Source organism: Thamnophis elegans, chromosome 10 (genome assembly GCF_009769535.1).
Source record: "Thamnophis elegans isolate rThaEle1 chromosome 10, rThaEle1.pri, whole genome shotgun sequence".
Taxonomy (NCBI): Eukaryota; Metazoa; Chordata; class Lepidosauria; order Squamata; family Colubridae; genus Thamnophis; species Thamnophis elegans.
Genome location: NC_045550.1, coordinates 46,448,297 through 46,460,922, shown reverse-complemented (window position 1 = coordinate 46,460,922; position 12,626 = coordinate 46,448,297). Strand labels below are relative to the sequence as shown.

Below are 12,626 nucleotides of genomic sequence, written 5' to 3'. Positions count from 1 at the left end.
TGCGCCTTTGATGTTTAGTCATGCCAGCCACGTGACCATGGAGACGTCTTCGGACAGGACAGCACTGGCTTTTTGGCTTTGAAACGAAGATGAGCACCGTCCCCTAGAGTCAGGAATAGCACATATGTGGGAGGGAAACCTTTGCCTTTTACCTTTATGTGAACACTTAGCTTTCTGGAGAAGGCTCTGATGCTGGGAAAAGAAACAAGAAGCAAAGTGGATATATTCAGCTACAGTGGCAATGAATGCATTATTGTAAGACCTGAGGTTATAGATAGATTGTTGTGTAGTAAATCTATCTATGTGGCCATGAAGAATCAATATGGACTTGATAGCAAATCATTGCCCAAGATGACTCTTGATCCTGAAACTGCACTGTTGTCCTTGAAATCCACAAATCTATGGGAGATCCATTCCTTTCCTTTATATTTCATTCTATAAACTTGGAGCATTGTTCAAGGAGTCCGAATCAAGTTGCTTATGGGTATGTAATCTCCTAAATCTGCTGTTAGGAGGAAACAGACTTAGAGCAATTCTCCACTCTAGCCTAAGATGTTTCTGTCTTCTGCTGTTTCCTGCTGCTTCTTAGGTCAACTTCAGTTTGGATTGAAATGGGTTAATAACAGGTCTGGGCTGGAGCTATGTGGACTATGCCCATTGTAAGATCTGATTGCTCATCCTCAACTACTTGTCCTTATCATTTATGTAGGGAAGGGAAGTCTTGCTGGATGCCCACGGAAAGATGTAAGATTTGAATGGAACATGAGTTCCTAGGGATGAGAAAAGTTTCATTGACTTAACTTGCCATCACTGATCAACTGCAAGACTATAAAAAACATGTAGACGCTGTCTACATAGCGCAATGACCAGACCCTGAGGGGTGAAAGGAGGACAAATGATGCAAGCAGTTGGAGCTGAGGCTTCCAGAAGATCAGAGCAAAGAACTGCTGAGGAACATCTGCTCTGAAGGGTTTAAGACAGCTCTGATGAGAAAAGAGTATTTTTTTAAAAATCAAAACCAACAAAGACTTTGTGGTTTCATTTGCAACAGGCTGTGAGTAAGGGAGGATGACATCTGTTCGAGGGAGAAGTGGGGCACCCATAACGGCAATTGGCCAAGCAGAAAGTGCAGATACTGCATATCCTTATCCAGAAAGAAACTCACTCACCCCTGCATATCCTTACCCAGAAAGAAACTCACTCACCCCTGTAGGTGAGTTAGAGAGGATCCTAAACACCTGATATTGTTATCATAATCAGTTATCAAAATTCATTTTTCAACACAGTATTTATCTCTTGGAGACATTTAACACCTAATTTATGTAAAAATTTATGTAAAAAAAAAACCACTTCTATTACATGAGTTCCCAGAGAATGGAACCCAACATAAATCTGTTATATATCTATCAAGAGTGGCTAAAGAGCCACACTAGGATCCTGAAGATTGTGAGTTCTAGTTCTGTTTTAGGCATGAAAATTGACTGGGTGATTTTCATCGGTCTCTCTTCCCCAGGGTTGTTGTAGGAAAAATTGGACGAGGAAGGAGTATTAGGCATGTTCACTATCTTGAGTTATTTATAAAAACAATAAAGGTGGGTTAAAAATAAATAAATATATATATAAACATAAGGTTATAGCACTTCAAATTGTAAATTTGTTTAAAACATCCAATAAGTGATGGCTTTTCAACGAAAGTGTTTTATTCAGCACTTTTTTCAATATAAGAAAGTACAGTTCCTTAATGTGCCTCAGGAATATGATTCAGCAACTAAAAAGTATTTTGATTAAGTAATTGTAACATTTTGTTCTAGGTTAATTGGTCTTGGATAGTAAAAATATTTTATTAACTAGAAACCTTGAAAAGCAAATATTAATTTAATTATTAAACATTAATCTTGATAAGTAAATGTTTTTTTAAATAAATAGCATGCAAGACACTACAGGAGTCAATTATGCCATTCAGATAAAGTTTCACCTTCATGTTATCTCTGTTCTCACAAATCAGAATTCTGTACAGTCCAGAACACTATAAAACGTGCAACGAAAGTTTAAAGGAAAAATTAGTATCAAGCACTTGACTGCATTGATACTAGTGCTTATCAGTGTTGGTTAATTAACTCACATTCTAGGTCGCATAATGCACTGAATCTTAAACTAACCAACTTGGCTACTTCATACTCTGTGTCACAATTCTCTCCTTCTTTCCCAATTAACACCAACAAAGTTTCAAACATTGTCACATAGATAACTAAGTCTTTAATTATCCTGGTTCAATGCAGTACATGAACTCAGCCATTATGATTAAACAACAACAACAACAACCACTAGTCTTGTAATTTTTCCTCTTGCTAATTTATGTCCCTTACCAAGGATTTTGACCATATATTTTAAAATATTTCAAAAGTTAATATGCTGTGCCCTGTTGACTTCCCATCTCCACTCCCACTCCATCCCCTTGCCATGCCTGTTAGGGCAGAAAAAGTAGCGCAGAAAAGAAACTAGTTTACTATCTGTTGACAGTGCTAAAGTTATTAATGCAAATTTAAAACAGCTCTTTATGTTAGACAGGTGAGAGGACAAAAGACTTCATTTGCGTCAGCTATACAATGGATTTTTTTGACCTTTGCGCTAATATGATTTTTTTTCCACTGGTGATTGTAGCATTTATCATCTGGTTATGACTTGACATTATTTTCTTTCTCCTTCGGAACTTATCCCTGACAATCACGTGCTGTATGGCATCTTGGCACGATGTAATTGATTAGACCAGGGGAATCTGCAGGCAATTGAAGTCCTGTCCCTTTCTTATACATGATAATTTGTAGCTGCCAACTTACATTTTCATCCCCCCCTCCTCAATGGATGCTCCTAAATCAGTCTTTTATACATCACTGAGAATGCACAAAACTAAATGTATTGCTTTTAATCTAAATGGAGGTGGGAAGAAAAGGTCCTGGTTTTTATATATGTTTTAAAAGCATGTTTCTTAGCCTGTCATACCACACTGCAGTAGGATTGTCAACTGTTTTTGCTCATCCTTTTGCAGCACAGCAAGAAAGTAAGCATTAGCCTAATTAATTTTGCATGGGGAATGCATTTCTATTATGCCTGTATAAGGGTAAATATGTCCCTTTTGTAGGACCTCTGACAAATCGTTAAAAACATAGGTATTGTTCGGGGTCTTTCAAAGCTTTAATGAACACGGCCCCCTTTCAGCCATCTTACCTATTTGGTTCCAACATTATTTGCATGACTTTATGCAGTTAGGATTAGCACAATAATCAGCATAGTTACTGTAGTTTAAGAGGTATTTTAATAAGCTAATCATATAAAGCAGAGTGCAACCACAGACCTTCTTTCCCTTCCCTGTGAAATGATTGGTTGTCATTTCAAAATAAGGAAAGGAAATCCTTGACAGTCAGAGATTCAAAGATTGATTCTATATACTAGAACCAGTATGGGTGAGTCTATGCCCACGCCATTAAGTCAGCATATCATCTTATATATTCTCATTAACAAACAAAACACCACATTTTGAATCACTAGGTCTACTTCCCTTAACCTTAGGTATTTTATAGAGATGTTTCATGGGATGACCAAGACTGTTTGAGGGAAATCTATTAATATCTCATCACAAGGTTCTGTGTTTGCAGAGGTCTGTTAATTTTAGGAGTGCTCTAATACAAAACCTGATGTTGTACAGCTGCAAGCGATTCCATTATTGTGTTTGATTTTAATCAAAGGAATAGAACTTCACAATTCTGGATTCATGATAAATATATCTTTCTTGAGTTGGCTTACCTGCAGGTGCTTTCTACAGTTTCCACTGCGGTATTGTATTGTTATATCTCTAACTTTCAAAAGCAGATTGTCATGTGGAGTGGAAGTGTAAAACAGATGTACAATTCAAGAGACCCAACACAAAAAACTGGCTTGTGCTCATGTCTCTGGGATAAATTATTTTCAGAAACTCATTATTAATATAGTAAAAGAAATGGAGACATTATATCTATCTTACCTGATTTTATACAGTCTGAAGTTTTACAAATACCATCTGGAAAAAAAAGAAAGAATGAATGAAGATGTTATTTTTTTTTCATAGCACATAAACATCATTGTACTTAAAATTTTGAGACTCATCCCTAATAGATACAAACTAAATGTGTCTATTTATATAATGCAGACATCTGCTTCTTCAAGACATTTGTACTAGGTCTAGTACTAGGTCACTATTCTGACAGCAAAGAATTTAAATAGAAGCTTCATCAATATAAAATAAGTATACTAAAATTAGGACAGGATAAAGTGAAGTTCTCAGTATGCATGAATGGAAAGGGAAAGACGAAGTATTGTTTGAGAAGGAAAATATTTGTTTTTTTATCATGTCGATGCCTGACTTGGGAAGGAAACATGCTAGACGAAAAACTAAAAATATCTGTGGAGTAAGGGTTGAGATTGATTTGAGGACAAAACAATTATTGAGACTTGAAAACAAACCTCCTTTAGATTGGAGGTCAGAAAGTAAGATGGGCAATTTTTCCAATTCAAGACTTTCAATGAGAAGTGGCAGACAAACATTTTAAAACAATGGCATTTCTACTGAGAAATTAATGACGATAACACTGTTTTTGGAAAAGCCAAGTAAGGCGATTTCTTTCATTATGGTCTTTCTTAGTTCTTCCCACCGAGAATCATTGTGGTTGGAAATTTTAACATTTTAGATTGAGGTCCCTCATGCAGCAAGACAGATTATTTCAAATATGGATTATTATACTTTTCTGAGACAAAAAGACACCCAGAATAGGCTTGTTTAGAGTGTGGGTGGAAGTGTGTGGCTAACAATATATTTACTGATGTTTTTGGTTTGTTTAGGGATCTAAAATCCCATCTACCTATCTACAGAAAGAGCTTTGGCATACTAAGGATGCAGCTGCCAAATCTGGGCTGAAAAAAATTCAGTTGGCCACTTGGTAGAAGCTTGATGATCTCTTTCTGACCTCTAATGGTCATCTGGATTATTTTCAGTCCACATAGATAGGCTTAATTTAAGGACAAGTAAGTGATAAGATCTGACAAGAAATTGGAACTGCTGATATTTGTTTCTATTTCTGTGTATTCAGATGACAAGGAAGAAATATTTGATCTCTGAGTTATGGTAGCAGAAGTAATTTATATGAAAAAGGAACTGAAAATTTCTTAGGTGAACATCTTCTCCATAATTTAACTATTATTTTTTTTAAAAAGGAACTCAATCTATTTTCGGCCACCCACCCACACTTTAATGTAATGCACATTCTTAAACTTCACCAAATTATGAAAAACACCACATTATTTGGACCTAGGTTTTGCCAGAGAATAGAAAGAAGAAAGAATTAAGATGCTAAAATAGATATGATATATGTCTTCTTAACAGTTTTTAAAGCTTCAGAAAGGAAATATTTTTGTCACAGTAGGAAAAGGAAATGACTAACAGAAGTTGATTTAAGTATGTTAAGTATGTATGTGTTAATTTTTTTAATGGCTAGGGCAGTGTTTCTCAACCTTGGCCACTTGAAGATGTCTGGACTTCAACTCCCAGAATTCCCCAGCCAGCATTCTGGGAGTTGAAGTCCAGACATCTTCAAGTAGCCAAGGTTGAGAAACACTGGGTTGGGGATTTTTTTCTGAAGAAATAATCTTGTATCAGAGATTACCTATTACATTTTCTATTACAAAAATTACAGGAAATTGACCTAAAGACTAAGAAGTAGCCCTAGAAATATAGATAATTTAGGTTTATTTTCTCTGCCACCCAGAGGGAAGACCAAAGCCAATGGAAAACAATAGGCATTCTTTGAGAGATAAATGTTAGGTGAGAAATAGATAAGGAGACTAAGAAAGAGAATAAGTTCTGAAAGAGATCTGCCTTTCTCTAGGTTTCAGTGAGAGAAGTATCAGATTCACATACAGAGTTCCGAAATGTATATTTAATCTTCATGTTGCTAATCTGTTCAACCTATCTGTTAGTAAATAAAACTCAAATATTAAAAAATGCCAATTCACCTCTAACTACCATATTCCAGTCGCAAGAAATATAGATAAGTGGAGGACTCTATATTTTCAACACTCAGAAAAGGCAGGAGAGGAGAATATTAGTGTAATGTTGGCAAATATTCTTTAAAATATACAGTATTACATTTTTTACACATCCATCCTTTTTCTCTGCAGAGTTCATGGCTCTGTGAGGTGAGGGGGGGTGTTCCTCCATTTTCTTGCCACAGTCTTGTGTCTTTGGTTTGATATAGAATAATTAGCCCAAATATGGGAATTTGAGTGTGACATATTCACTACATAACTATATTCACTATGTTACATTTACTGTCTAGTGGATGATGGAATCCTACTTAGTTATCTTTGAAGCCCGATTCAAATAAAGATCTATCAATTAGTAAGTTTTATTATTAAAAATGGCAACCTAGATTTTAAGATATAAATATTAAAAGGAGATGCTTATTTTATATATTGTAATTGTTAGATTCATCTCCTGTTTTTTCTCCAAGAATTCAAATATATCTATATTCACACAACAGCAACCTTTTGATGTTGATTGGGCTAAGAAAGAATTACCATTCCGAAGTTACTCAATATGTTTCTATACCTACGGTTGGACTTGATCTTGACTGTTCTTGGCTCTAGTCCTACCTTTAGCCATTAAATCATACTACATCACAACAGAATATGGACTATTTTCTAGTTTAGTAGCTAAAATTTCAACAGTTCTACAGCTCAATCATTCTAATCAAATTGCTCTACCTAGGGTATTATAATCAAATCTGTTTCTGGGAAATTATATTCACTGACATTTTGTCTCCTCACTTATAATGCAATATTTTCAATTTTTGTTACTGACATTTTAAGTTTAGGGGGGGTTCCTACTTACCATCATAAGTTGCATACAGAATGATCATGGTGATGGCTACTATAGCAAGAAGCAGCACTACAGCAGCAAGTCCAATTTCCAGTGGACTCCAGCGCAGTTTTCTCTTTGGTTTTGGGGAATTCATTTCAGTTATATCCATCTGACTTTCTGACTTAGCCATAACCTAGAGTCTGGCAAGAAAAAGAAGACAAAAACCAGTGACCCAGTGGTAGAAGAATGGAAATCTTTAGTTCCTCTTAGTCATTTTTTTTCTAATGAGGAAGAGAAAATACTGAGTTTTTCTTAAACAAAGAACCAGTTAACATAGTAAGTCGAGGTGTTTTTTTGCTACTTACAACCCACAGAATAATGGTGCTCTTACACAAATAGAGAGTAAGGCTAAAAAGGGACTAAAAACAAACATCAGCTTGCTTTTATTTCCCACATATCTGTTTTATTGTAGTCTACTGGTACAAGAGTTCACAAGTAAGTGAAATGCAGCTGTTTGAATAAAAATTAACTTAACCTTTCAATCTTTGATCCTTTGCCAATGAACAAAAGTGTTTCATTTTGCCTCTCAGCAATTTTCAAATCCTTCTAGCAATTAATACTTTAATCAACTTTTTATATGTAATCATTATTAAAGATTTTTAAAAATGTAAATAAAAGTGATACAAACTAATGTAACATAATAAAAAAGAAAAGAAAAAGAAATAAGAGAAAGTGAAAAGGAAAATAGAAAAGAAAGAACAAAATTACAAAGAAGTACATATTGATCTGCTTTCCAGCAGTTATAAGTACAATTATACATTTATAAATGTACCTTTTACTCTATGGTTACTACATAATCTAATAATCAAAACCATATATTATGAATTCATTTTTTTTCTGTTTCATGTGAAAAATCTATAATAGATTTCCAGTCAGCAATAAATGTAGATACTGTTTTTTCTCTGATCAAATAAATTTTAGCCATCTATCAATGCAATACAATAGCAGAGTTGGAAGGGACCTTGGAGGTCTTCTAGTCCAACTGCCTGCCTAGGCAGGAAACCCTATACCATTCCAGACAAATGGCTATCCAACATCTTCTTAAAGTCTTCCAGTGTTGAGGCATTCACAACTTCTGGAGGCAAGCTGTTCCACTGATTAATTGTTCTAACTGTCAGGAAATTTCTCCTCAGTTCTAAGTTGCTTCTCTCCTTTATTAGTTTCCACCCATTGCTTCTTGTTCTACCCTCAGGTGCCTTGGAGAATAGTTTGACTCCCTCTTCTTTGTGGCAACCCCTGAGATATTAGAAGATTGCTATCATGTCTCCCCTAGACCTTCTTTCTATTAAACTAGACATACCCAGGTCCTGTAACCGTTCTTCATATGTTTTAGCCTCCAGTCCTCTAATCATCTTTGTTGCTGTTCTCTGCACTCTTTCTAGAGTCTCCACGTCTTTTCTACATCATGGTGACCAAAACTGAATGCAGTATTCCAAGTGTGGCCTTACCAAGGCATTATAAAGTGGTATTAACATTTCATGTGATCTTGATTCTATCCCTCTGTTTATGTAGCCTAGAACTGTGTTGGCTTTTTTGGCAGCTGCTGCACACTACTGGCTCATATTTAAATGGTTGTCCACTAAGACTCCAAGATCCCTCTCACAGTTACTACTAATGAGGAAGGCACCACCTATATTGTACCTGTGCATTTCATTTTTCTTGCCTAATTGTAGAACCTTACTCTTTTCACCATTGAATTTCATTTTATTAGATAGTGCCTAATGTTCAAGTTTGTCAAAATCTTTCTGTAACTTAAGCCTGTCTTCTGGAGTATTGGCTATTCCTGCCAGCTTGGTGTCATCTGCAAATTTGATGAGTTACCCATTTATTCCCTCATCCAAATCATTGATGAAGATGTTGAAGAGTACTGGGCCCAAGTACAGAGCCTTGCGGTACTCCACTGCATACTTCCTTCCATGTAGATGCTATTCCATTGAGGATTACACATTGAGTGCGGTTGGTCAGTCAGTTACAAATCCAACTGGGGGTGATGCTATCCAACCCACATTCGTCTATTTTATCTAGTAGTAGGTTATGGTCTACCTTATCAAATGCCTTACTGAAGTCCAATTAAACTATATTGACAGCATTCCTCTGGTCCACTAATTTGTCACTTTGTCAAAGAATGCAATAAGATTAGTCTGGCATGATCTGTTTTTGACAAACCCATGTTGGCTTTTGGCTATTTCTTTGTTTACTTCTGGGTGTTTGCTAATTTGTTGCTTGATTATCTTTTCCAGAATCTTTCCTGGTATTGAGGTCAGGCTGATAGGTCTATAGTTTCCTGGATCTATTTTTCCCCTTTTTTGAAGATGGGAACCACATCAGCTCTTTTCCAGTCCTCTGGCAGTTCCCCGGTGCTCCAGGATCTCTGAGATCTCATCTGCCAGTTCCTTCAGAACCCTGGGGTTTAATCCGTCCAGTCAGGGTGATTTGAACTCACCTAGGGTAGACAGGTGCTCACTTACCATTTTCTTCCCTATTTCAAGTTGTGTTCCTAATCTGATTTTTGTGGTGCTGTTTTTGATAGGTTGGACTGTTTTATCCCATCATCTTCACCAGCCTTTCCTAGTCCTGAATCTTTACATATGCAATTATCTTCCTGAACGTTTCATATATTTAAAAAAATTCCAGCTGTTTTTTCCATCAGTTCCAAAAGAAACCTCTTGTTTCAATTATATATTATTTTTTTAAGAATATGTGAATTAGTATATGTATTTGAATCCAGAATCTTTTAGCTTTTTACACATCTACCAAACTTGGTTAAATGCCCCTTCTTGTTTATATTTCCAACATAAATTTGAAGTACCTTTATACATTTAGAAAATTTCTCTGGTAACATATAACCCATATGTACTCTGGTACAGTACTTAATAAAAGTACTATTTAAGATTACAACATAGTGTACATTTCAGTCTTTTCAGCCACATTTTTCTCATTGTTCCAGCTTTATATTATACTTAAAATGGGTTAGATTTTAGCCCAAATTTTGAATTTCAATAAGTTATGACATTTTAGCAATTACAAATTTATCACTTGTACACAATTCTTTTCCAAACTCAGTCTTACAATGTTCACCACGATGAATTATTTTGTTTTATGTATGTATGTATGTATGTATGTATGTATGTATGTATGTATGTATATATGTATGTATTTGTTTATAAAATTTATAGGCTGCCCATCTTACATCAAGGTAACTCTTGGTGGCTTTAAATCATTAAATCTTGAATCTTTCTAATTGTAAATATGAGAATCATTGACAATTATATCTCTGTGACACTGGTTCTTCTCTTTATTTTATATTTCCTTTGACAATAATGTAGTATTTAAAAAGTTCTTAATTTATTACTCTACTAGTATACAACCATATCAGTAGGTTAGGGATGGGATTAAGGCAAATGGGAAGCCTGCTTTGGACTTGATAGTCAACCCGGAAGAGGTCTGGTTAATATTTGGATGGGAGACCTCAAAGAAATATCAGAGTTGTAGGCTAAATTGAAAGTAAAACAAATGAACAAAAAAATCCTGAAAGAATGCAGTTTCCATGTTGCTGTCAAGAAAATTTCATAGAGACATTCCTCAACTTGCTAGGAGTTGAGCTCAATTTGAAGGAGCCTTTTTTTAATACCCGAGAAAAGAAGAATAAGAAGAAAAAAAGGAACTCCCTTGGGTATAAGATATAGATTTGAAGCTGTACAGCTCAGTGAAGATGTTGATTTCATTTGTGACAGCTCAGAACAATGAGAATCTATGCAAAGAGAGGGATGGGAAATTTGACAGCCAACCTTGTAATGCCTTTATATCAATCTATGCCCTAGCCCTAAGTGAAATTCTGATTATTTTTCTGGACATCCTATTTGGGAAAAAAAAAGATATAACATTGCTGGACAAAGCACAGAAGAGTACAAGCAAAATTGTTGAGGCCCCAAGCATCATCCTTGCAAGTAAAAGCTAGAATTTTTGAAACTCTTTAGTTAGGACCAAATGTGATGGGGTGGAAACATTATTGCTCTCTCTGCTCTCACATGGGCCTCTGGACCTTCAAAATTCACACAAGAATCTTGCTTTTCTTCATGCATGCTTTTACATGATTTTTAAAGGCTGCAGATGCTTCGGAAAAGCATTATCTCCAAAGCTGCTTGAAGAACAAAGACCTCATGCAACTTGGAGCAACCTCAGGTAGGCCGCAGTGGTCTGTCAACCGAAAGAGGACCTGAAGATAAGCAGTTTGGGCAGATCATGGGGAGCATTGGGCCACGACAGCAACCACAATGGTCTCCAAGGTTTGTGGATCTTGGGGAATAGTGCAAGATGACCTTTTTGATTGGCAGCAGTAACACTAGGACTGAAGACAAGGCCCAGGTCTCTACTTTAGGCCCAGTCTTAGCCCTGCTGCCAAGTGCAGCTGTTTAGGGTGGTTGACATGGTGGGGGAATAGATAATTATTTCTCCTTTGTTTTGCGGGAAAGGGACATACCAGCTGAGTAAAGTTAGGCATTTTCTCACATTCAGATACATTGTGCTCAAACGGTTTGCCATTACTGACCTAGATGATCTGTTCTATGACTCAAAATAAGATTGATGGTATGTTGCAGTTTTTCCATCTTATGGTTCCTTAAAATTTATATTCTTCCCTTCCCATAATGTTTTCTTGAAATTTGGAATAAAAATAATCAAGATAGCATGAAACCTATCAGAGATGGGTGGCATAGCAGTTACAGTTTCAGCCTGCAACCTTGATTTGGGACTGTAGTGGGAGACTGTAGGATTACCCATCCTACTATCAAAACTTTGCAGGATTCTTGTTATTTAACCAGCCCTTGTGTGGTAGATACAAATTGGGCACTGCTCCCCTAAATGGTGAAAATTACAGGTAAAGAGATTTTAGCTACTGATTGTGGAAAATTGATGGTAATCTTCAAGAAATTTCTGATTGCAGTATTTCCTAATTTCACATCTCTTTTTAAGGATTTGAACTGTCACTAACAAGCCTGGAAAGAAATCATGAAGCCAGGCAGACTGTAGAGCTTTGCAAGCAGATCTCCAAAGGCAAAAATGTGCAATCTACATGTGGATTTATAGTTCATGCTATTATGCTTTGGAGCTTTATTTGCATACTACCAAATGCAAAATATAGCCAGAGAAGTGTTTCTGCATGGCTGTTATGCGCTAACAAACTATACTTATTAAATGAACCCACTGCTATTGAATCTTTACAGAGCTCAATTCTGTGGTTGCTCATGCAGACAGAACACAAATTTTTAAATGCTTAAGAATAATTTCTCCCACGCAATAAAAATAACTGTAATACTATAATCATGTTGGCTAATTTTCCATCAGATTCACAATCAGTAGAATATTCCATCCTATATACACCTATGTGTGGTCAAAGTATGACAAATGAGAGATGATTGATTTCATATGGGGAAAATGGGAATCCAAAACTCAACATTCCAACACTTACATTTCAAATGTTGTACGGTTTGAACTTTCTTGACACACCTGGAATGTTTTGAAAGGAGTAAATTATACACTCCCCCACCCCAATTGTATATACTGTTTTGTTATGTTAATTGAGTTTGGGTAGTGTCAAATTTTGCTTTTTTTCAGTTCTGCAACATGCAGCTTACAAATACTTTAAATAAATGGTGTCATAATGTAATCACATCTGGAA

The 12,626-nt window shown here is 35.8% G+C and overlaps 1 protein-coding gene across 3 annotated transcripts in view; it reads right to left on the bottom strand.

The window, feature by feature from the left end:
- The window catches only part of MME (membrane metalloendopeptidase), a 68,689-nt gene that overhangs the window by 46,391 nt on the left and 9,672 nt on the right, over window positions 1–12,626 (bottom strand). Inside the window, exons 1-3 of one of the 3 annotated variants that reach the window (XM_032225938.1) lie at window positions 7,281–7,366; window positions 6,920–7,089; window positions 4,019–4,054 (exon numbers count right to left, since the gene is read on the bottom strand). In XM_032225938.1, the coding sequence (XP_032081829.1) occupies window positions 4,019–4,054; window positions 6,920–7,079 (196 nt within the window). In that variant the 5' untranslated portion in view covers window positions 7,080–7,089; window positions 7,281–7,366. Of the gene's footprint in view, window positions 1–4,018; window positions 4,055–6,919; window positions 7,090–7,254; window positions 7,367–12,626 lie in introns of those variants that run through there. The other 2 variants (XM_032225937.1, XM_032225939.1) reach the window with 2 other exon arrangements.